Source organism: Nyctereutes procyonoides, unplaced genomic scaffold (assembly GCF_905146905.1).
Source record: "Nyctereutes procyonoides isolate TBG_1078 unplaced genomic scaffold, NYPRO_anot_genome, whole genome shotgun sequence".
Classification (NCBI taxonomy): Eukaryota; Metazoa; Chordata; class Mammalia; order Carnivora; family Canidae; genus Nyctereutes; species Nyctereutes procyonoides.
In genome coordinates, this window is record NW_026575044.1 from 35,261,034 (window position 1) to 35,283,615 (window position 22,582).

At 35.5% G+C, this 22,582-nt stretch overlaps 2 protein-coding genes across 3 annotated transcripts in view; both read right to left on the reverse strand.

The window, feature by feature from the left end:
• TAF4B (TATA-box binding protein associated factor 4b) overlaps positions 1-22,582 on the reverse strand; it is a 125,085-nt gene that overhangs the window by 12,760 nt on the left and 89,743 nt on the right. For both annotated transcript variants that reach the window (XM_055324443.1, XM_055324442.1), the window contains one exon: positions 15,604-15,714. In XM_055324443.1, coding sequence (XP_055180418.1) covers positions 15,604-15,714 — 111 coding nt within the window. The remainder of the gene's footprint in view (positions 1-15,603; positions 15,715-22,582) is intronic.
• On the reverse strand, positions 1,368-7,062 carry CDX4 (caudal type homeobox 4). Its single transcript, XM_055324331.1, is given in 4 exon segments — positions 1,368-1,597; positions 1,600-1,773; positions 1,776-2,148; positions 7,012-7,062. Coding segments are annotated over 4 exon segments (828 nt in total).

Below are 22,582 nucleotides of genomic sequence, written 5' to 3' on the forward strand. Positions count from 1 at the left end.
TGCTATATGAGCAACAAACTGAAAAGTATAATTTAAAAAATACCATTTCAATAGCATCAAGAAAATAGTATCTATATGTAAATATAATAAAAGACATGAAAGACTTCTAAAGAGAAAGCTAAAACACTGCAGAGAGAAGTTAAAGATGATAGATATAGAAAGCTCATATTGCCTCAATACTGTCAAGATGTCAGTTCTTTGCAAATTGATCTATAGATTCAATGCCATCCTAACACATATTTACATTTTTCTAAGAATGACAAGATGATTCTGAAATTCATATGAATAGGCAAAGGACCCAGAATTGTCAAAAACACTATTGAAAAGGGACATAGTTGGAGGATTTCGACTATCAGATTTCAAAATTATTAGTAAGCACAGTAAGCAAGAGACTGTAGTATTGGCATAAGTATGGAAAAACAGATCAACAGAATAAAGTATGAATATGCATTTCTGCATATACAGTTAATTGATTTTAAATATTAAGTCATGATAAATGGAGTAAGTCTTTTCAATAAATGGGATGGAGTAACAAGATATTTGTATATTAAAAAATTAGGCTCAACCCCTAACTTTCAGATCAGACATAAAAATTAAGATTACTTAAATGTAAAATGTAAAGCTTCTAGCAAAAACATCTTCAAAATTATGGGTACATATTTTTTTTTTTTTTAGGAAATAGAAAGCAGTAACTATAAAAGAAAATGGTAAGTTATACCTCAAAGTTAAAACGTTCTGTCCTTCTAGAATATACTATCATGAAAATAAAAGTACACTGCTAAAGGGAGTGTGAAATGGCACAACCATTTGAAAAACGGTTTAAAATTCGTTATAAAATTAACCATATATCTATGATTTTTTTTCTATTTATTATTTTTATTAATCAGTGGTAATGGATTCAGAATCATCTCCTACTGATTTTTAAACATTTGTCTTGTTATGAAAATGCCGTTAGCTTTTGAATTAATCACTTGCAAAGGTAGCTACAGCTGGATAAATTTCTGCTTAACTCTTCCCCTCCAGATAGCATAAAAGAATACACCCAGCATCAAATAACACAAGTACATATACACAAATGTGCCTTCTGCCTGAACTGTTTTTTATAATTTGTTCATAAATAAGTTTCCAAAATTGTGAATAGAGTTGCAAAGGCCTGTGATTGTAGCTTTCAATTGTATAGTTTACCATCAAGTTCCTAAGTGACCGCCATATAACATAGCATATGATAAGAGTTTTCTGAGGATGGTTTCTAACAGTAAGTGACCTCTTCAACCATTCCACATCCATTTGTTCTGAATACTGCCTTAGGAGAAATTACATCCTGTCCTTACTCCCCTGCTGATATCTTAGAGACCAAGAAGACAATGCTAAGGGATAGGGGGTTTTCCATTTCTCTTTGCCTTTCTTTGTATCTCAATAGGCTGAAATCTATGAACAGCAGATGAGGTGGTAAAAAAAAGGTTGGTTGGAGGTAATTCCCCAGGGCTGATGGAGCCAGAATTACTTTGTACTGAGCTTCCACTGTTCTCAAACTGGGAGATTTTCTTTCTTATCATCTTTTTCTCCTTGGCTCTGCAATTCTGAAACCAGATTTTCACCTTTCAGAAAGGCCCAGGTTGACTGCCAGTTCTGATTTTCTCCGAATGATGATGTATCTGTTGCAGTGGAATTCCTTCTCTAGCTCCAATCTTTGATCATCGGTGTAAACCACACGATACTTTTCTTTTGTCCTGGTTTTCCCAGTCACCTGCACGGTCTTTCACATCCATGCATGGGGCTGTGGCGGCTTCTGTTGGGAGAACTGGCATCTGCAGCTTCGGCATCTATGGGGAACAGCAACCTGCTGGCTGGGGCTGGCAGGCTTCCACTGGTGCTTCCCCCGCCCACAGGGCCCAAGTTGCTGTATTCCTGACAGCCAAAAGCGGAAGGGTTCGAGATCATGTCGTTCATAGGCACCGTGCCCACTGTACCGGATGGCCCAGGGTACACATTCCAGTCTTCTCGAGAGGGGCTATAGGGTGAACCCCAGACCCCCAGCGATGGCCCGTGAGGATCCACGCTGGGCATATGGGGATACCCCATGTAGTGCGCATAGGCAGGCACCGCTGTGAAGTTGGAGGCTGGCAGGGGACTCCCACTGCTACCAGTCTGTCTTATGATTTAACAGTATTTATTCAAGAGAAATGAAAACATATGTCCACAAAATGACTTTTACAGGGATGTTCATAGCAGCTTTATTTATACTTGTCAAAAATTAGAAAAAGCCCAAGTGTCCAATAAATGAACAAATTATGGAGCGTTTATTACAATGGAATACTACTCAGCACTGAAAAGGAATGTACTGACATGTGCAATGTGAAAAATCTTAAAAACATATATGCAGAGTGAAAATTTAAAAACAAAAAAAGTATATTACCACATGATTCCCAATTACACAAAGTTCTAAAACAGGCATGACTAAGCTACGGTAACGGAAATTAGATCACAGTAACTGTGGAATAAAGGTTGGAAGGAGGTGGTCATGACTAAAAAAGGCATGACAGAACTTTCTGGGATCACAGAAATGTTTTGTATTTTGATTTGGGATGGTGGTTATAATTAAAACCAGTATTTTTTTTTTAAAGATTTTATTTATTTGAGAGAGCACAAGCGAGCATAAGCAGGGGGGTGGGGCAAAGGGAGAACAGAGAGGCCAACTCAGGGCTCAATTTCAGCATCCTGGAATCATGACCCGAGCCAAAAGCAGACTCTCAATCGACTTAGCCACCCAGGCACCCCAAAACCAGCATATCTTATTGTAAATAAATTACACCTTGATCTCAAAAACAAGTGGAAAGTTCATCTGAAGTTTTAAAAGTTATTCCCTCCTCAAGACTTCCCCCGAAGGAACATGGTTACTTCTCTCTCAGTTAAGTGGCCGACTCTTGATTTCGGCTCAGGTCATGATCTCGGGGTTGTGAGATCAAGCCCTGCAATGGGCTCTGCACTGGACATGAAGCCTGCTTGAGATTCTCATTCTCTTTCTTACTTTCCCCCATAGAAGTACTATTCAAATTTATCTATAAATCCAATGTAATCTGTATCAGAATTCCAGTTACCTTTTTTTGCAGATATTGACAAAATGATCCTAAGATACAAATGTAAACTTAAATGACCCAGAATAGCCAAAACATCTTGAAAACAAGAAAGTCAAGTTGGAAAAAAATCACTTTCTGACTTCAAAAATTCCTGCAAAGCTATAGTAGTCAAGACACTGTGGTGTTTGTATAAGGATAGAAAAGATTAAAAAAAAAAAGGATAGAAAAGATATATACATCAATAGACTAGAAAGTCCAGATATAAACCCATACATTTATGATTAATTTATTTTCAACAAGGGTGTTAAGACCATTCAATGGGAAAGGATGGTCTTTACAAAATATTGTGCCAGGACAACTGGATATCTACACCAAAAGAATGAATTTGAACCCATCTCACACGATACATACAAAAATGAACTCTTGAAAGGATCAAAGATGTAAATGTATGAGCTAAAACTGTAACATTCTTAGATACAAATCCTGTAACACTGATTTGGGCAATGATTTCTTGGATAGGACACCTAAAGCAAAAGCAAGGAAAGAAGAAGATAGATTGACTAGACTTCATTTCTACAAAGTAAACATACAAATGACCAACAGGGAAATGAAAAGATATCCAAAATATTAGTCATCAGAGAATTACAAAACAAAATCATAATGAGATCTACTTTACACCCACTGGAATGACTATTAAAAAAACAACAACAAAATAAAACCAAAAAACAGGTAGTAACAACTGCTGACCATTATGTGGATAAATGGGAACCCTTATGCATTGCAAGTAGGAATGTAAAATGGTACAAGTGCTATGTTAGGCAGTTTGACAGTTTCTCAAAAAGTCAACATAGGGCACCTGGGTGGCTCAGTTGGTTAAGCCTGCCTTTGGCTCAGGTTATAATCCCAGGGTCCTGGGATTAAGCCCCTCATGGGGCTCTGTGCTCAGTAGTGAGTCTGCTTCTCCCCCTCTCTCTGTCCCTCTTCCCTGCGCCCCTCATGCTCTCACTCTCTCTCTCTCAAATAAAATCTTAAAAAAATCAGTTATCACACGACCCAGCAATTCCACTCCTAGGAATACATACAAAAGAAATAAAATTTGAGTATGAATGTTCATAACAGCATTGTTTATAATAGCCAAGTACAGAAACAATCAACTGATAAATGGATAAACAAAATATGGTGTATCCATACAACTTATGGATAATGGAGTATTATTCAGCCATAAGCAGGAATGAAGTACTGATACATGCTACAACGTGGATGGATCTTGAAAACATCATGTGAAGTCAAGGGGCTAGACATAAAAGGCCACATATTATATAATTCCATTTACTGAATGTCCAGAATAGGCAAATTCTTACAACCACAAAGCAGATTGGTGGTTGCAAAGGGCTGGGAGGGAGTGACTGCTAATGGTTATGGAGTTTCTTTTTGGAATGATGAAAATGTTTTGGGGTTAAATGGAGACAGCTGCATAGTCATGGGAATATACTAAAAACTACTGAACTGTATACTTTAAAATTTTATGGTATATGAATTATATCTGAAAGATTGGCACAATCTGGTAAGCCAAACAAGTTCAAATAAACATTCTGAAAGCAACTTAGACTTACTGTTTTCAATACTCTATGGAATTCTTGGGAAAAATACATAAACAGGAATTCAACAATATACTCTAAATGTTATCAGAAAGTACTGTTATAATACCTAAGGCAGATGTATTGCTTTTCAAGAAAACCTAGGTTTTCACTGGTAACATTTATTGACAATTTGAGCATCTACTTTAGGAGAATTTCACAGAGAAATTAACTGTCATTTAAACTATGGAAAGATATGCTTAGCAAAGGAATTACCAACCACTTTTCCCATAAACATTAGTTTGTTGTTAATTAGCAATCATCTATCACTTTGGAAAACCCTCTAAGGCCTGATATTTATTATAGGCAGCCCTACAATAGACAGGCAATTCTTGCTTTGCACAGTCACTAAAGTTGGAACCAAATAGCTTCATACAAGGCTGAAACAGAAAGCTACTAGCACAGTAGGGAATAAGCATAACAGTATAACTGGTGATGTGAGACTACTACAAGAAATCTAAGGAGGGTAATACTAGTGTAAATTACAGAAGCAGTATGCATATAGGCACACTTTTAAAAACTGTTTCTTAGGAGCCTGACAATTTACAGGAATCATCTTACAGTTTGATAAGTTAAAAAAATAATCTCTCTTAGCATAAGCCAATTATTATGCTAACTATAATTAAAGTGCTTGGAAGGGAAAGAAAATACTTAGAAAGCCTCAAATATTACATTTAAAACATTATTTGCCCTGGGAGGAATGGTGACCAAAATACTTAATGATGCAGAGGAATTTAACAATATCTGAGGAAAAGACATGGGAATCTTAAAGGTTCACTGAAACTCTTCACAGATAACTTGTAATTTTATATACATTATTCTAATTTCCAGTTTAACCACAAGTATCCATGGCTAACTGCTAAAAAAAAGGCCCACCCTGCTAATAAGGTTCATCATTGGTGTTCCGTATCACAAACTCCAAGTTCTTTCCTAATCACGCTCAGTTGTAAGGCAGACTAGGTCATAGTAGTGTGTATGTAGCCAGCATAGCTGCCATAAAGAAAACTGTAACTTTTTTAGATTATAAATTCCAAGCAAGCTGAGACCTAGTTCTATTCTCACCACTGTACCTAGCACAGTTGGGTGACTAAATAAATGAATAAGTAAATACAAATGCCATCTCTTCTAAATAGAGAATAGAAAGAAGATTAACCAAAAACTAATACATAACAAATGGCATTGAGGTTTTAAAATAACAGGGGCTCCTGGGTGTCTCAGTTGGTTAAGCATCTGCCTCCTGCTCAGGTTGTGATCCTGGAGTATTGGGATCAAGTTCCATGCCTGGTTCCCTGCACAGCGGGTAGTCGGCTTCTCTCTCTCCCTGTGCCCCTCCCTTGCTCCCCTCTCTCTCTCTCAAACAAATAAAATCTTTAAAAAAAAAAAAGGTTTTAAAATAACAATATCCAGTACTGATAGAGATACTAATAAACATACGCTTTCATATATTGCTGGTTGGAAATATAAACTAGTTCAATTTTGGTGGACAGCAATTGGCAGTAGATACTTAAAAGGAAGTTTAATAAACACTCATTTGACCTTGCAGCTCTATTTCTGGAAGAAAAAAAAACAAAACCCATGGTCAAAGATTTAATTATAAATAGGCTCATACAGCATTATATTAGAAATTAAAACATCTCCAATGAGAAATGGATAAATTATAGTATGCCAATGACATTTGTAGAAAAACATTTAATGACATAGATAAGAGGTATATATGATATCATTAAGTAAAAAAGTAAGCTACCAATATTTCTATACTGTGAATTTTGTAAAAATGTGATAGGATGTGGATAGCTTAATTTCCTTCTCTATATTTTCTATCTTGATGAAAACAAAAATTTTAAATATGAAAATTTACTTTATAGAGGCACTTTTTAATGAAATCACCAATCTGAGGAATCAAAAGGTATAAGTGACAGGAACAATAAAGGGACCCAAGAGGCATTGACAGAAAAGAACCCACTGAATATAAAATAGAGAAAGCAGACAGAATAGATTCCAGGCACTAGGTAAAAGAGGTAGGCTTCAGAGCTTATGAGTAGAGAAAGGTTTGTGGAAGGGGGACAGTCTCCATTTCAGGTCAAATGAGGTAGATGTTCCCTTTAAAATCCAAATGTGCCCCTTTCTTTGTGATGAGAGAAGTCAACTAGATATAGCAGAGGTTTTTGTTTTTGTTACCTTGGAAGAGATACCCCAACATAATCCAAACCATTGGACTCCTAGAAAGTTCACCGAGGTAACAGGCACCTGAATTTTTGTGGGAATTTTCCTCATCCTCTGACATATATGCACCTTACCAAAATGTCAATAGGAATTGTTACATCCAGCTCACCAGAGCAAATCGGCATGGTATCAATATGATGGATCAGCATAATGTCCTGTGGGAGAGGTTTTCCAGGTCCTTGTAGACTAGCTTATGACAGAAAGCTCAAGAGAGTTCTGAGATAAGTTAGTGGAGATATATTACTGACCCCACCAGTTGAAAGCAAACAAATTCTGATGGGTTTTACTAATAAATATATAGGAAAAAAAGCATATGCCAGATCAATATTTGCATACCAACTGCTAGGGGTTGCATGGACTCGTTTCAGCAACAAAACCCTGCCTGGCACAAATGCAGTTGAAGCCACCACCTGATTAAGTTTATAATAACTCACCATCATTCTTCAAGACCCATTTGTCTTCTTCAATGCCAAATAGATGAGTTGAATAGGGATGTGATCGGATTTAACACTTCTGCATCTTTCAAATTCTTAATGGTAGTTCTGTAATCCCTCTAGGTAATAGTGTACTATCTTGGTAGGTAGATAAAACTCTAGTAGCTTTCAAATGACTTTCCCTCACTTCCACAAGTCAGTAAACTAAAGTGGGATCTCTGTTGAATTCTAATTATGCATTCCAAGAATATGGAAACAACCACATTGGGCTCACTGTTAGGTGGCCCTAAGCCAAAACTCCACTGACTGATAGAAAACAGTGGTGTTTGGGTATTCTAGAATTCATAACATTCTGACCCAATATTCAGCAATCCCTCCAAAGCCTAATTATTTATCATTCTCCAATGTCCATTACTTTAATAAATAGTCACAGGTCTTTGGGGGAAGCCTAGAAGACGATCAACAGCATAAATTTTGGCTGTACGCCAGGACCTGGCTTTCCCTTCATTTAAAGGTTCTTGGATCTGTGTGGCTTAAGTCTAGGGATGGGCTGAGGAGCTATAAACTCTTTATTAAGATCATCCAAGTCATACTTTTGTTCCCCAGGGTCTAGAGCTCTTCTGTTTATGGAAATCAATGAATAATTCACAAGCTTTCCCATCTATTTAGTTGTATGGAAACTATGAGCAACTATCCCATGTCAAAAATCTCTGCAACTCGGACTTCTCTGATTACTGCTTTGGTTTCACTGACCATTACAGTAACCACACCTTCTTCCTTTGTTTCCTGCAATTAAGTGCCAGTACTTGTCTCTCTCACCTGGGATTCCATTATTTCTGATGAATTCAAGGATCCTAATTTGATGGCAAATTGTCCTTTCATTAATGGCTTAAAAAAAAAAAAAACAGCCAACATAGATCTTGAAGGCTGTTGTGGCTCTCCTCATGAATGTATTTCTCAGAGTCCTGAGAAAAGGAGTATTCCCTAGACCAACCCAGGGGACGTGTGTGGTTGTTTTTGTTGTTGTTGTTGTTTTAAAGATTTTATTTATTCATGAGAGACACAGAGAGAGGCAGAGACACCGGCAGAGGGAGAAGCAGGCTCCATGCAGGGAGCCTGATGTGGGACTCGATCCCAGGACTCCATGATCACACCCTGAGCCGAAGGCAGACGCTCAACCGCTGAGCTACCCAGGGATCCCATTGTTGTTTTTATTTATTTTTTTTATTTTTATTTTTTTGAGATTTATTTATTTATTTATTTATGATAGACAGAGAGAGAGAGAGAGAGAAAGAGGCAGAGACACAGGAGGAGGGAGAAGCAGGCTCCATGCCGGGAGCCCAATGCGGGACTCGATCCCGGGACTCCAGGATCACGCCTTGGGTCAAAGGCAGGCGCCAAACCGCTGAGCCACCCAGGGATCCCCTGTTTTTAAATGAAAAATCCATTCAGGGTGCCTGGGAGGCTCAGTACGTTAAGCATCTGCTTTCAACTCAGGTCATGATCCTGGGGTCTTAGGATGGAGCCCCAGGTTGGGATCCCTGCTCAGCAGGCAGTCTGCTCCTCCCTTTCCCTCTGCTCCTCCCCCCTGCTGTACTCTCTTTTTCTTTCTCAAATAAATAAACAAAATCTTTAAAAAAAGAAAAACCTACTCCAGCATTTTAATCTCCTTAAATATTTGGATAAGTTCCTCTACAGTATAAAAATAAAGTTCTAGCATCTATCTTCAACTTTACGTAGTTTAGGCCACTTTTTGGTTTAGTTTTCAATCAATGAAGCAAACTGTTAGAGCCATTCATAGCCCTCTGACCTAGTACCTTCAATCTGGAATATTTGCTTATGAGCCCTTATCAATACCATCACCCTGATCCAATTTTATATGCCTTCTGCTCTATTCTTCCCACAGCATTCCCCAGGTAATAACAGGCAAAATTATTCACACTTCCTCATGGGTAACACCTAGTAGGTACATCCCTCATGCTCTGGGACTGTTGGAAGTGGGGTTGCAGAGGTATAAAAGCAATTAGAAATGGTGAGAGTAGGTCCAGAAGGAGATCAGCAGTCTCTGAATAAAAGGCTACAACCTTAGGGGAAGCCATTACAGATTCCTCAGGAGACTGACCGCCCTCAGACAGAGACATGACTGGTAAAGGTGGCTAGGCAGACCTAGGGAGTCCAAGGTACCTTCACTGGAATCTACCCATTATTACCCACCCCAACTTTTAGTTTTCCATTCTTTCCCAATGTAACCTTAACACAAGAGACTACAAAACTAGAAATTCAATTTGTATTGTAACTCAGACACCTGCAGGATTAGACTTTGGGTTTAGTTTTCAGAAATCTCTGCCCTTGGCTACAAGAGATAAGGGTTTCTTTTAGAGCAATCACAGGGGCTTTACTCCCTTATGTGGACTCTGAGCTCAGAATCTAAAAGCCTTTCTTTCCCTAAATTCCCCAGTGTACTTTGAAGGGAACTATTATTCTTATTTTCATGTTAAAATGTTCTGTGGCAGTAGATACTTGGCCTCTGAAAGCCTTACCTTCTATGGGCACTTGATTATTACAGTCTATAGCTGATAAAATAACTATTTTGCTACAGTACGCCATGGATCACCAGTGTCTCCTCTGACACTTAAAATAGGGCCATTAAATACTTTTGGACCTAATTAGACTCAAGAACCCATTCTGGAAAACCTAGAACTAATTTAGGAACCCATCATTACATTACTGTTCCTTTACAACTACTTATGATACAGATGTATCAATCAGCATTTGAACAGAGAACACAAGAATGATACAGAATATGGGTTTTATAACAGAGATTTGGCCCTAAGTAATTATGAACCTGGTCAGTTTATGTTCAGCTGTTGACTCTGGTGGTAGGCCTGGCCCAAGGTTTGGAGAAGCCAAGAGAGAGGATATAGGGGAAGCTGAGGAGCCCTGTGGCTCTCCCATGCCAATAACATTTGTGAACTGCAAGAGTTTCCAGTGTCCACAGCAACCTTCTGAAAATGAGTATGGCTGTAGTTTCACTTCCACCTTGCAAAATCAAAATAAATGCCTCACTGCTCACAGTAACCAGGAGCTATGCAAGAAAAGGAATTCTGGGACATGCACCTCCAGCTTAGTAAATTTGACATAATACAAATCCATCATACCATCTATGTCTCTTTTTCTTTTTTTAAATACTTGTTTGGATTGATCCTAAGTTTTAACTTCTAACCCTTCTATCATTTATTTCTGCTTTCATACTTTCAATTTCCAAGAGGTTTTTCATTTTTTCCAGTCCTTGTTAAAAACAGCTTTCTATTCTTGTTTCATGGTTGCAACACATTCTGCTGCTTTTTAAATTTTTTTCCAGTTTCCCACTGCTTTGTGCCTTTTCTTCCAGATTCTCCTCTTAATCTTTTATGTAAGAGGTCTCCTTACATGTGGCTATTCTCACTGATATGTTCATATTTAAAAGTTAATATTAATATTTAAAACCTCTTTTCTTGGTTAGTTACTTTTTTCAGAAAGAATGCCTCTAGTCTGTAGGCAATTTTAACTCATATACTACTAAATACTCTTACTACTGTTTTCTCCTCTCTTCTTTATTCTTGTGTATTTATGTTTTCCACTCCTTTACTAACATTTACGGGAAATTTGGGAAGAGGGAAAGATAAACCCATAATGTGCAATTCAACATATTTCACAAGAAGTCCCTAAACATAGCTGACAAAGAGTCAACCTTTAAATCTCGGGAAAATTTAAAAGATTCAACTGTAATTTAGATTTATGTTTAAGTTATTTATGAAAAAGCAGCAGATTTGTTTATAGAAGTGTGAACTAAATAACATTTAAAAAAAAGATCTCAAAATATGAGCTGTTTCTTTATCTACAGTAATAACATACTCTAAATTCCAGTGAATTTATGTGACATTTATAGAAAATGTTAGATGACGATAAGTATTTTTAAAATATGTACTAAGTCAGTGACAAAAGATAACAATACACACTTCAGAAAGTTATGGTTTCCCTGGAGCCTGGCAAAAAAGAAAAGGGATGAAGAATGGCACTACCTGTGCTCCTCAAGAACATAAAGATTAAGCCTGTGTACTTTCATGTCAATAACCTTAATTTTGATTTCAAATTTTCTAATTTGTTGCTAAGCAAAGTTTCATAAAAGTCCCTTCTCCTCTTATTTCAAGAGTTAAAAATCTTACAGGGTAGGGCTCTATCCTGCGCTTCTTGACAGAAAGAGAATATACTCTCTACTGGATAATGTTTTTATTCTGGTTAGCAAATGAACACTATTTTAAGTAATATATACCAGACACATCAATACTAGAAGCACCATGTAACTGATGTGGTACAATAACCACTTAATTAAAAAAAAAATCAGCACAGGGTAGTTGGGTGATGGACATTAAGGAGAGCACGCGATGTAATGAGCACTGGGTGTTACAGAAGACTGATGAATCACTGAACTCTATTTCTGAAACTAATAATATACTATACGTTAATTAATTGAATTTAAATTAAATTTAAAAAACAAAGAAATATCACCATTTCAAGCCAAGTGAATAATTAATATACTCAGGAGTCTTCATTTATGTTTATAAAAAAAGCACTGTAAGTAAAACTGCATGCAGATGTTCCAAAACTTTTACTTTCATAGCTCCAAAAGTGCTTTTATGTATAATGATGTGATTTTTTAATATATGTTATAAAGTCAAAATAAAACCTATCTTTATATTCAACAAAAATTGAGAAATATTGTTATGAATGTCGGATCATTGATAAGCTACATGAACTATCTAAAAATATTGCTAATAGGAAAAAAGATCTTTTCTAATTCAAGGATCTAAAATTAATACAGGAAATAAAGTTATTAATGTTTTAATATTCCAAAGGACCCCAAACACATCACTTAAGCAATACACATAAACAATACAAACATGCAAACACTAAATCTTAAAGTGGGTCCTAATTTACTGTGTAAGTATCTGTACAGTCTATTTTTTAAAAAAGATTTTATTTATTTTACAGAGAGAGAACACGGGTGTGTGCATGTGCACAAGCATGGGGAGAGGTAATAGGAGAGGGAGAAGTCTGCTCTCCACTAAGAAGGGAGCCCGATGTGGGGCTCAATCCCAGAACCTGAGCTAAGGTAGACACTTAACCAACTCAGACACCAAAGTGTCCCTATATAGCCTATTATTAATTTAAAAGCTAATTTCATACACACACATACACGTACGCACAGCACACCACATACATAAAACTTCAAACTATAGCAGTAAATTAAGGACAAATTCAAGTACTCCCAAGTAGTAAATTTTAACTATTTTCCTCTGTTTTTAATGTCACCAGGTTTATTTTTTAATGTCAACAAATATTTGATCCAAAGTGATATTTGGTACTTGTTGCTCTTTGCCAGGGTAACAGAAGCAGATAGTAGCTGACGCTATTCAACTTGTTCAAGACTCCTGAGAATATCAAATCTATAAGAGGCCAGTTTAATATATAAATTGCACAAATAAATCTTTTTAAGGATAAGAGACAATTTTGATTTTACATAACAGAAAAAAGTACCAAAGGACAAAAGTCTAAAACTAATTTCTCTAAATTTATTATTACTTTTGATTTATTACCAACAAACTTTTCTGAACTTTTAGTGTAGACAAGAAACTGCATCTGAACTAAGGAGTTACTCTTCAAAGAACCAGACTCTACCTCACTCCCCTCTGGGATTATATGCTTATTCTAAGAAATTTAAATCTAACAGGTAAATCTAGCATACAGAATGTAAAGCCTCGGTTTCCAAGGTAATAGAATATTAAAAATAAAAATGTATCATATGTCATTTTTGTGTTATTTGTGAGGGAGTAAAACAAATGAATAAAAAAAAAGGGTATTAAACAGTCCTGATTCATGCAATTTAAGTTATTGGAAGGGCAAATAAATGAGCAATAAACTTAAACATCAAAAGAACATAAAATAGGCTTCTCTCCAGTTTCACATTTTTTAAAGAAAATTGCCTTTAAAGTTAAAACACAAATAAAAATCAACAAAAAAGTAGTCTTTAACTTATTTCAAAATACGGATCATACTAAAATGTCAGCAGCTCGTTAAAATGGGTATTTTTAGTTTACGTTAGTATTACTTAAAGTACTGGCTGTTATATAATACAGTAAAATCTGACAACTATCTAAGCTTAGAGTTCAAGAAATACAGGGGAAAGTATACATACCCAAATTCTCAAAACTAAAGAAACACCAAGCAAACATACTATTCAATATATTTATATACAAGTCAGGACACACATATCTGTTTTGAAATTTAAAAATCAGTAATTTTGCATTTTAACTCCAGTAGATATAAACTGATTTTATATCTATTTGAGTACCAAGAATACATTTCCCCTGATCCCTAATCTATGACCTTTCTCAGATTGAAACATAAAGAAAAAAAAAAACACTTAAAATTATTGGGCACCTGGGTAGCTCAGTTAAGTGTCTGGCTCTTGGTTTTGCCTCACGTCATGATCTCAGGGTCCTGGGACTGAGCCTGATATTGGGCTCCACGATTGGTGTGGAGTCTGCTTATTCCTCTCTGACTGCCCCTCCTCCTGCTTGCCCTCTCCCTCTGTCAGATGGATAAATAAAATCTTAAAAAAAAAAAAAAAGGACTTCACTACAGCTTACAGAAATATTGCAGAGTTTAAAATGCTGAATGGGTTGGCACTACATGATATTCTAACAAAAATACACTTGTTTGTGGACAGAGTTGATTTTCCATCTTCAGTTATTGACCAAAGTGGCAGACATAGAGTACAGACTTTCTGTTGGCACCAATGAGAAGATTCAGCTAAGTTCCTTCATTGCTGCTTTCCAGGTCACCAGGGACCTGATTGTCATAGAGGCCTAAATGCCAACACCATTTGCTACAATTTGCAGGCCCCACAGTGCCTGGAGAACAGGGGACTGAGTTACAGGAAGAACAGCTGCCCAGGCAGGGGAATGAAGCCACAAAGGGCCCAAGTTTTGGAAAACTCTGTTCCAGGCATGGGTGGGCAAAGGTTTCAAAAGTAACATGTTTGTAGCTGTTTGTAGCAGGTACAAAACAATTTTAATGTAAAAAAAAAAAAAAAAAAAAACCCAAACCAATAACTATAGTTTGGTCCTAGTTAAGTAAAAACAAAATCAAACATGGATTTGTGAACACCTATGAGATACATGTCCATATTCATAACAAATTTCTGGAAGGCTATGTTAAAATCTTAATAATGGAGACATCTGCTTGAACAAGAGATGGGGGACTAGAAGTCTGTGGAGGAAGCATTTATTTTTCAAACGTTTTTATACTGTGGTTTTGGGGGGGATGCGAACACATCGCATTCACTACATTTATAATGAAAAACAACTGATTCTTTTAAATCCTTCTATTGGGATTATTATCATTCATTCAGGAACTGTCAGTGTTCAGGGTCAATGCTAGAGAGGAATTTGTCTCAAAGCACATTTAAATTTTACACCGCAATTTTACAGATGAGCCTTGACTCTTATTGCTGACCCTATCTCAGGGCTCTTACCATACCTCTATCTCATCCTGATGATAGATCTGTAAATCTACCATTACATCAAATATTTGCTCTAGAGATGTAAGATCCTTCCTTGGTGCTAATCAAACAATTGATTTTTATTGCGTATATAAGTGCCTGATTCTGTGGAGGAATACCAATAGATAGAATTAGAGTCTTGTTCAAAAAATTTAAAGTCTTACAAAGAAAAAATATGCGTCATATAAGGAACAGTGAATAATTTGCCATGCACACACATTATGTACTGAGACAAGAAGTCAATGAGGAAATGAACAGTTGGGGTTCATGAAATAAATAAAGAGGGTAAATTTGAGCTTAAGAGATGAGTGATATTTAGATACACAGCAGGAAGACCCCTGGAAAGAAAGAATCTCAATAAAATATTGAGATAATGAGACTTAGTATGACTAGAGATGGAGAACAGGAGGAGGTGTAAAATAGGTAATCAGCAGGAAGGAGTAGTTCAAGGTGATATATATCCTAAAAACCAAGGAAAATGAAGATTTTACAAAACAGGAAAAGGAGAATTTTAATAAGCATTTGGCAGCACAAGCATGATAGAGAGGGTAAACTATCTATATACCTTTGCATCCTTCTGACTTGCTATCTTGGCATGAAAAATAAAATAACAAACATGACTTTAATACCTCACTTCCAGACCCAGATTCTAGTGGTCTCTTCTTTCTTGGTCCAATGGCTGCAAGAGCTGTGAGGTTAGCATCTCTATGCTGTATCTGCGCAAGCTCCAACTGTTGTAACTAGAAGATGGAAAAAAAAAAAAAGTATGGTTACGCACAGGCATGCTCAGAAGGGATAAAAAATTGATCACTAATCCTACTTCTATGTTCTTCATCAAAGAAGTTACAGTATAAAAGATTCCCCTAATAGCCAAAAGCATATCATTTCCTGATCTCTTTACTCCAACAAACTCTTTAGTCCTGAATCTATAAACAGAAGAGGCAGAATTTAAATAAGGAAGAAGTATAGAATAGAAGAAAAACAAGAAAAGAAAGGCATCTAGAGCTTAATTTATTGTTAATCACAGGTGAGAAATGCCTAAAAAATATATTGCACAGTAAATTGGAGAGAAATTGGCCAAACTATAATCAATCTTTTTAGATTAAAAGAAAAATTACTTGAAAATAAAGACAGTTTTTGTGTTTCATAGGAAACAGTTCAATGCTGTATGATTTACAAACTACTTCCTTAAAAATTAATGCTCACAACCACATTGAAAAGTATATATTAATTACTATAATAGAATATGAAAATTAAAATTATACATGTATTCATCTCCCCCTCTTTCTTTTACTAAGGAAGACATGCGTTAAGAGCTTTAGAAAACATCAGCATTTTTCACAGATCTAGAAGGAACAAACCATACAAAGTTTGCATGGAACCACAAAGGAGCCCCAATAGCCAAAGCAATCTTGAAAAAGAAAGCAAAATCAGAGGCATCACAATTCCAGACATCAAGGTATATTACAAAGCTATAGTGATCAAGACATTATGTTACTGGCACAAAAACTGACATAGATCAATGGAATAGAACAGAAAACCCAGAAATGGACCCACAACTATATGGTCTTCAACAAAGTAGGAAAGAGTATCCAATGGAAAAAAGATAACAAATGGTGTTGGGAAAATTGGACAGTGACATGCAGAAGAATGAACTGGGACCACTTTCTTACACATAAAAATAAATTCAAAATGGATGAAAGACCTAAATGTGAGACAGGAAGCCATCAAAATCCCAGAGGAGAACACAGGCAGCAACAACCTTTTTGACTTTGGCTGTAGCAACTTCTTACTAGACATGTTTTGGAGGCAAGGGAAACAAAAGTAAATATGAACCATAGAGACTTCATAAAGATAAAAAGCTTCTACACAGCGAAGGAAACAATCAACAAAATTAAAAGGCAACTGATGGAATGGGAGAAGATATTTGCAATGACATATGTAATAAAAGTTTAGTATCCAAAATCTATAAAGAAGTTATCAAACTCAACACCCAAAAAACAAGTAATTCAGTTAAAAAAGGACAGAAGACGTGAACAGACATTTTTCCAAGGAAGACAGAGAGATGGCTGATAGACACGAAAAGATGCTCAACATAACTCATCATCAGGGAAATACAAATCAAAACCATGATGCAATACTACCTTACACTTGTCAGAATGGCTAAAAACAGATTCAAATGGAGCATTATCAACAACAGCTAAACTATGGAAAGAATCCAAATGTCCATCAACTGCTGAATGAATAAAGAGGATATGGGGTGTGTGTATAGGTGTGTAACAAGAAATATTACTTAGCCATAAAAAAGAATGAAATCTTGCCATTTGCAATGACATGGATGGAGCTAGAATGTATTATGCTAAGTGAAATATGTTAGAGAAAGATGAATACCACATGATTTCACTCATGTGGAATTTAAGAAACAAAACAGATAAGAGTTAGAAAAAGAAGAGAGGGGGGAAGCAAACCATAAGAGACTCTTACCTAGAGAACAAACTGAGGGTTGATGAAGGGAAGATAGGTGGGGGAATGGGCTAAATGGGTGATGGGTGTTAAGGAGGGCCCTTGTTTTGATGAGCACTGAGTATTACACCAATTTTACCATATATGTTAACTTGAATTTAAATAAAAACTTGAAATTGAAAAAAAAAGGAGAGGGTCAGCATTTGTTCTATTCAGGTTTTCAACTGAAAACAAAAAAACTGAAAGTATTATTTTGCTGTACAGTTTTTTATCATAATTAACTCAGAATATCCAAGCCTATAAGGTATTATTTAGTATGTGTGTACTAAACTATATACTCATGAAAATGCCCTATCAAAAGGCAGATAAATAAGACATTAAAACTAGAAAATAAATGCATGAAGGAGCATCATTTCATGAAGGCAGGTGAGTGTCAAATGGGTATTCATGAAAAAAAAATAATAACCAAGTCAAAATAAAATATTACTTCATGGGTCCTTAAGCTTCTTCAGAAGAGGAAGAATGTTCAATTACCATCAAAATCTTATGACTGTGGAGGAAAAGGAAGAAAGAACCTGGCACTGGTTGCTAAACAAATATTCAAACAAGATCAGGCTCCAAGATAACCAACTGAAAGTAATCTGTTGAGGAACTAAACACACACACACACACACACACACACACACACACAATATTCTTTTAAAGAGAGCACTGACCAAATTTTGAACATGTTAAAGAAGAAGCAGGATGAAAATTGGACAAAATACAAAGTACAGATCATTCAGATTATTTTATAATATTAGAGGAAAGATAAAAAACAAAGCATAGGTAACTGAGTCTTTAGTAAAGAAGAAAACACAACTTAAAAAAAAGGAGAACAATTCTTCATTTGCTTCACAAATTACAGGGCAAAATTCCCTCTTCTAAATTGCAGGTTTACTTATATATAAATTGCTAGAAAGCTATTTTCAGGAGTCAGAAACTATCTTTTGTTGGTGCTGGCCTTTTAAATAAAATATATAGTGTTAGAATCTGATTCTGTCACAATCTGGAACTTCTAGATTACAAAATACAATTTTAGTTAACCTACAATACAGCACAAATAAAATAGTGAGTTATATTTTAAAATCTTTCTCTGGAGAAAAATGGTGTCTTCTAGATAGTCACGACAAATAAAAAGTTTTTAAATTGCCTCTGTCATCAAATTTCCATACATATGTATGTAGTCAAACACTTTCTCCCACTCTGCAAATTATACTTTGGTTTTCTGAAATCTCACAATGTTTTAAAATTTTGCAAAACTCTAACAAAAATTGAAACTGACCATAGTTTTGGTCTGCCCTATGTACAACAAACTTTCTCAAAAACAATGTATCTTGGCCAGCACAATAGAGAAAAACTAGGCATTTTTAACCAGAACAGAGGAACATTCTGGGCATTAATGCAGATTTGGCATACACAAGTGGGGAAAGATGATATGTAAGCCGAATTCAGTAAAAACAGCCAGGCACTGAGTTAGAGGCTTGCGGGTAGAAATAGGATTGAAAGTGACATGATCATCTAAACAGAAAACCTCAAGTCAGCTATAAAAACAAAAATAAAAGTCCTCCTAGGAATAATAAATGAATTTATTAGCAAGGTTGCAAGATGCAAGGTGAACAATTATCATTTCTAAATACCATTAAGGTACAACTGGAAACTTAGGTATAAAATCTAAAACATATGGGTATTTGTACTCGATAAGATCATAAAAAGCAGATGAGAGAAATAAAATATAGACAATGGAAAGACACATGTGTTCCTGGACTGCAAGACTCAACATAGTAAACATCTTACTTTTCTCAAAAATTTTATAGATTTAACAAAATTCCAATAAAGTTTTTCTTGCAAATATGGATGTTAATTCTAAAATTTATATGGAGAGGCATCTGGCTGGCTCAGTTGGTTAAGCATCCAACTCTTCATCTCAGCTCAGGTCTTGATCTCAGGGTTCAAGCCCCATGTTGGGCTCCACACTGGGTGTGGAGCCTACTTAAAAAAATAAACAAATAAAATAAAATAAATGAAAGTAAAATTTATATGAAACAGCAAAGGAACTAGAGGCGCCTGGGTGGCTCAGTAGTTGAGTGTCTGCCTTTGCTTCAGGGTGTGATCCTGGGGTCCTGGGATCAAGTCCTGCATCAGGCTTCCTGAGGGGAGCTTGCTTCTCCCTCTGCCTGTGTCTCTGCCTCTTTCTGTGTGTCTTTCATGAATAAATAAATAAAATCTTTAAGAAAAAAAAGGAAAAGCGAAGGAACTGGAAAAGCTAAGTAAAAAAAAAATTTTTTTTTTTTGCTAAGTCAATTTTGAAAAAAAAAAGGGAAAAAATTGAAAGAATTACACCATGTGATTTAAAGAACTTATAGAGTGCTACAGTAATCAGAATAATGTGGTACTGAAAAAGGAAAAGACACATAGAATAATGAGGCAGAATGAAGAATTAAGAAACATACCCACATAAATATGGTTGATTTTTGACCATATTCTCAGTTGAGAAGGTATGAAGCATAGTGTTTCCAAAAAAAGTTGGAGCAATTGGACATTACATGTGAAAAAATAAATTTGACCTTTAATCTTACTCCTTATACTAGAATTAACTGAAGATGTAAACTACGAGCTTCTATCAAAAAGTGTAAAAGAAAATCTTTGTGACTTAGGGCCTAGCAAAGAGTTAAGACATGGCACCCAAAACAGGTCTGTTGAAAAAACAAACTGATAAATTAGACTTCATACAAATTAGAAACATTTGCACTATAAAAGGCATAGTTAAGAGAACAAAAAAAACCCACACTGTTTCATTTCTCTCTCTTTAATCTCTGTATGTCTTCTTTTTCTTGCTTTGTTGTACTGGCAATATAACACTGAGTAATGGTGATGAAATTAGACATCTTTGTCTTTTTTCCTAATCTTTGGAAGAAAGCATCTGGTCATTTCACCATTAAGAATAATATTAGGGCAGCCCAGGTGGCTTGGCAGTTTGGCGCTGCCTTCAGCCCAGGGCGTGATCCTGGAGACCTGGGATCAAGTCCCACATCGGGCTCCCTGCCTGGAGCCTGCTTCTCCCTCTGCCCCTCTGTGTCTCTCATAAATAAATATTTAAAAAAGAATAATATTAATAGTAGGGTTTTAATAGCTGTCCATTATCAGATTGAGGAAGATCCTTCTATTCCTTTTTTTAAAAAATATTTATTTATTTATTTATTTATGATAGTCACAGAGAGAGAGAGAGAGGCAGAGACACAGGCAGAGGGAGAAGCAGGCTTCATGCACCGGGAGCCCGACGTGGGATTCGATCCCGGATCTCCAGGATCGCGCCCTGGGCCAAAGGCAGGCGCCAAACCGCTGCGCCACCCAGGGATCCCTCCTTCTATTCCTTGATTCTTGAGTTATTCTTATTAATACACAGTGAAATCTATCTAATGTTTTTCTGCATCAATTGATATGATCTTTCTTAGACTGTTAATAGATTGATTATATTTACTGAATTTTGAATATTAATCCAGTTTTGCATTTTTGGGTCAAGATATATTCTTTTCATATATTACTAGATTTGATTTGCTAATATTTTGTTGAACATGTTTACATCTATGTTCATGAAGGATACCGAAATGTAGTTTTCTTACTTTGTATGTTTTTCTGGTTTGTTTTTAGGGTAATGCTGGCTTCAGAAGATGAACTGGAAGAAATTGTGTAGACGTGGTGTTAATTATTCTGTAAATGTTCAGGAGAATTTACTAAGTAAAATCATCTGTAGTAGAGATTTCTTTATTTAAAAGTTTTAACTATAAATTCAATTTATTTAATAATTACAGAACTACTGTGGTTAGCTACTTTGCTTGGCTAAATTTTCATAGCTTGAGTTTTCAAGAAACTGGTTATTTCATCAAAGTTGTCAAACTACTTGAATAGAGTTGTTCATTTGTATTCCCCCTCATTCTTTTGACACCTGTAGAGTTTATAGTGATTTTCCATTTCTTTCTCCTGATATTGTGATTTATATCATTTTTTTCTTTGTCAGTCTTACTAGAGATTTATCAATTTTGTGGACCAAAGAACCAGCTTTTGTTTTTTACTAATTATCTCTATTTTTTTTCCTTCTGTTAGCTGAAGTCATTTATTTTTGCTTTTATTTATTATTTCTCTTCTTCTGTTTGCTTTGGGTCTATATTGCTCTTCTTTGACCAGCTTAAGGTAAAAGCTTAGATTATTGATTTGAGATCTTTCTTTTTTAACATAAACATTTTTTTCTCCTTTTACTTTAGCCTATCTACATCATTACATTTGAAATGAGTTTCTTGTAGATAGTTTAGTTGTAGTCTTTAAATCCATTCTGATAATCTCTATCTTTTAATTGGTATATTTAGACCATTTACACTTCATATGACTTAGCCAGGTTTCGACTTAGGTCCATCATTTTATTATTTGTTTTCTGTTTGTTCCCTGTCTTTCATGTTTCCCTATTCTACCTCTTTTGGGTTATTCGAACATATTTAATGTTTTCAATTTATTATTTTTTTGTACTGTATACAAAATAGTTTTGTATTTAGATAGTTTAAAATTTTATTTTAGTGGTGGTTCTAGAGATTACAAAACTTACTTAAATTCTCAGTCTATTCAGAATAAATATTTTACCACTTCAAGTGGAATACAGAAAATTTATATCCTTTTACTCTTCAGGTTGCTTTATATATATGACACCCACATTGAAAATCCCTGACAATGTTATAATTTTTGCTTTCAATATTTAAAAAAGCTTAAAAGCAGAAAACTAGTCTATTATACATTTCTGTTGCTCTTTCTTCATTCCTGATGTTTGAAGGTTCCCTTTGGTATCATTTCATTTCATTCTGAAGAAGTTCAACTTCCTCTGCTGGCAACAGATTCTATTCTTATTGCTTCATCAGACGATGTCTTTATTTCACCTTAATTCCTGCAGGGTATTTTCACAGGATATAGCATTCTAGGTTGGTTGGCAGTTCTTTTCTTACTGTGCTTTAAAAATCTGTTGCCACTTCTTTTTGGTCTCCCTGGTTTCTGATAAGAAATCTACAATCATTTGAATTGCTGTTCCCTTATTGGAAAAGTGTACATTTCTCTAGCTAGTTT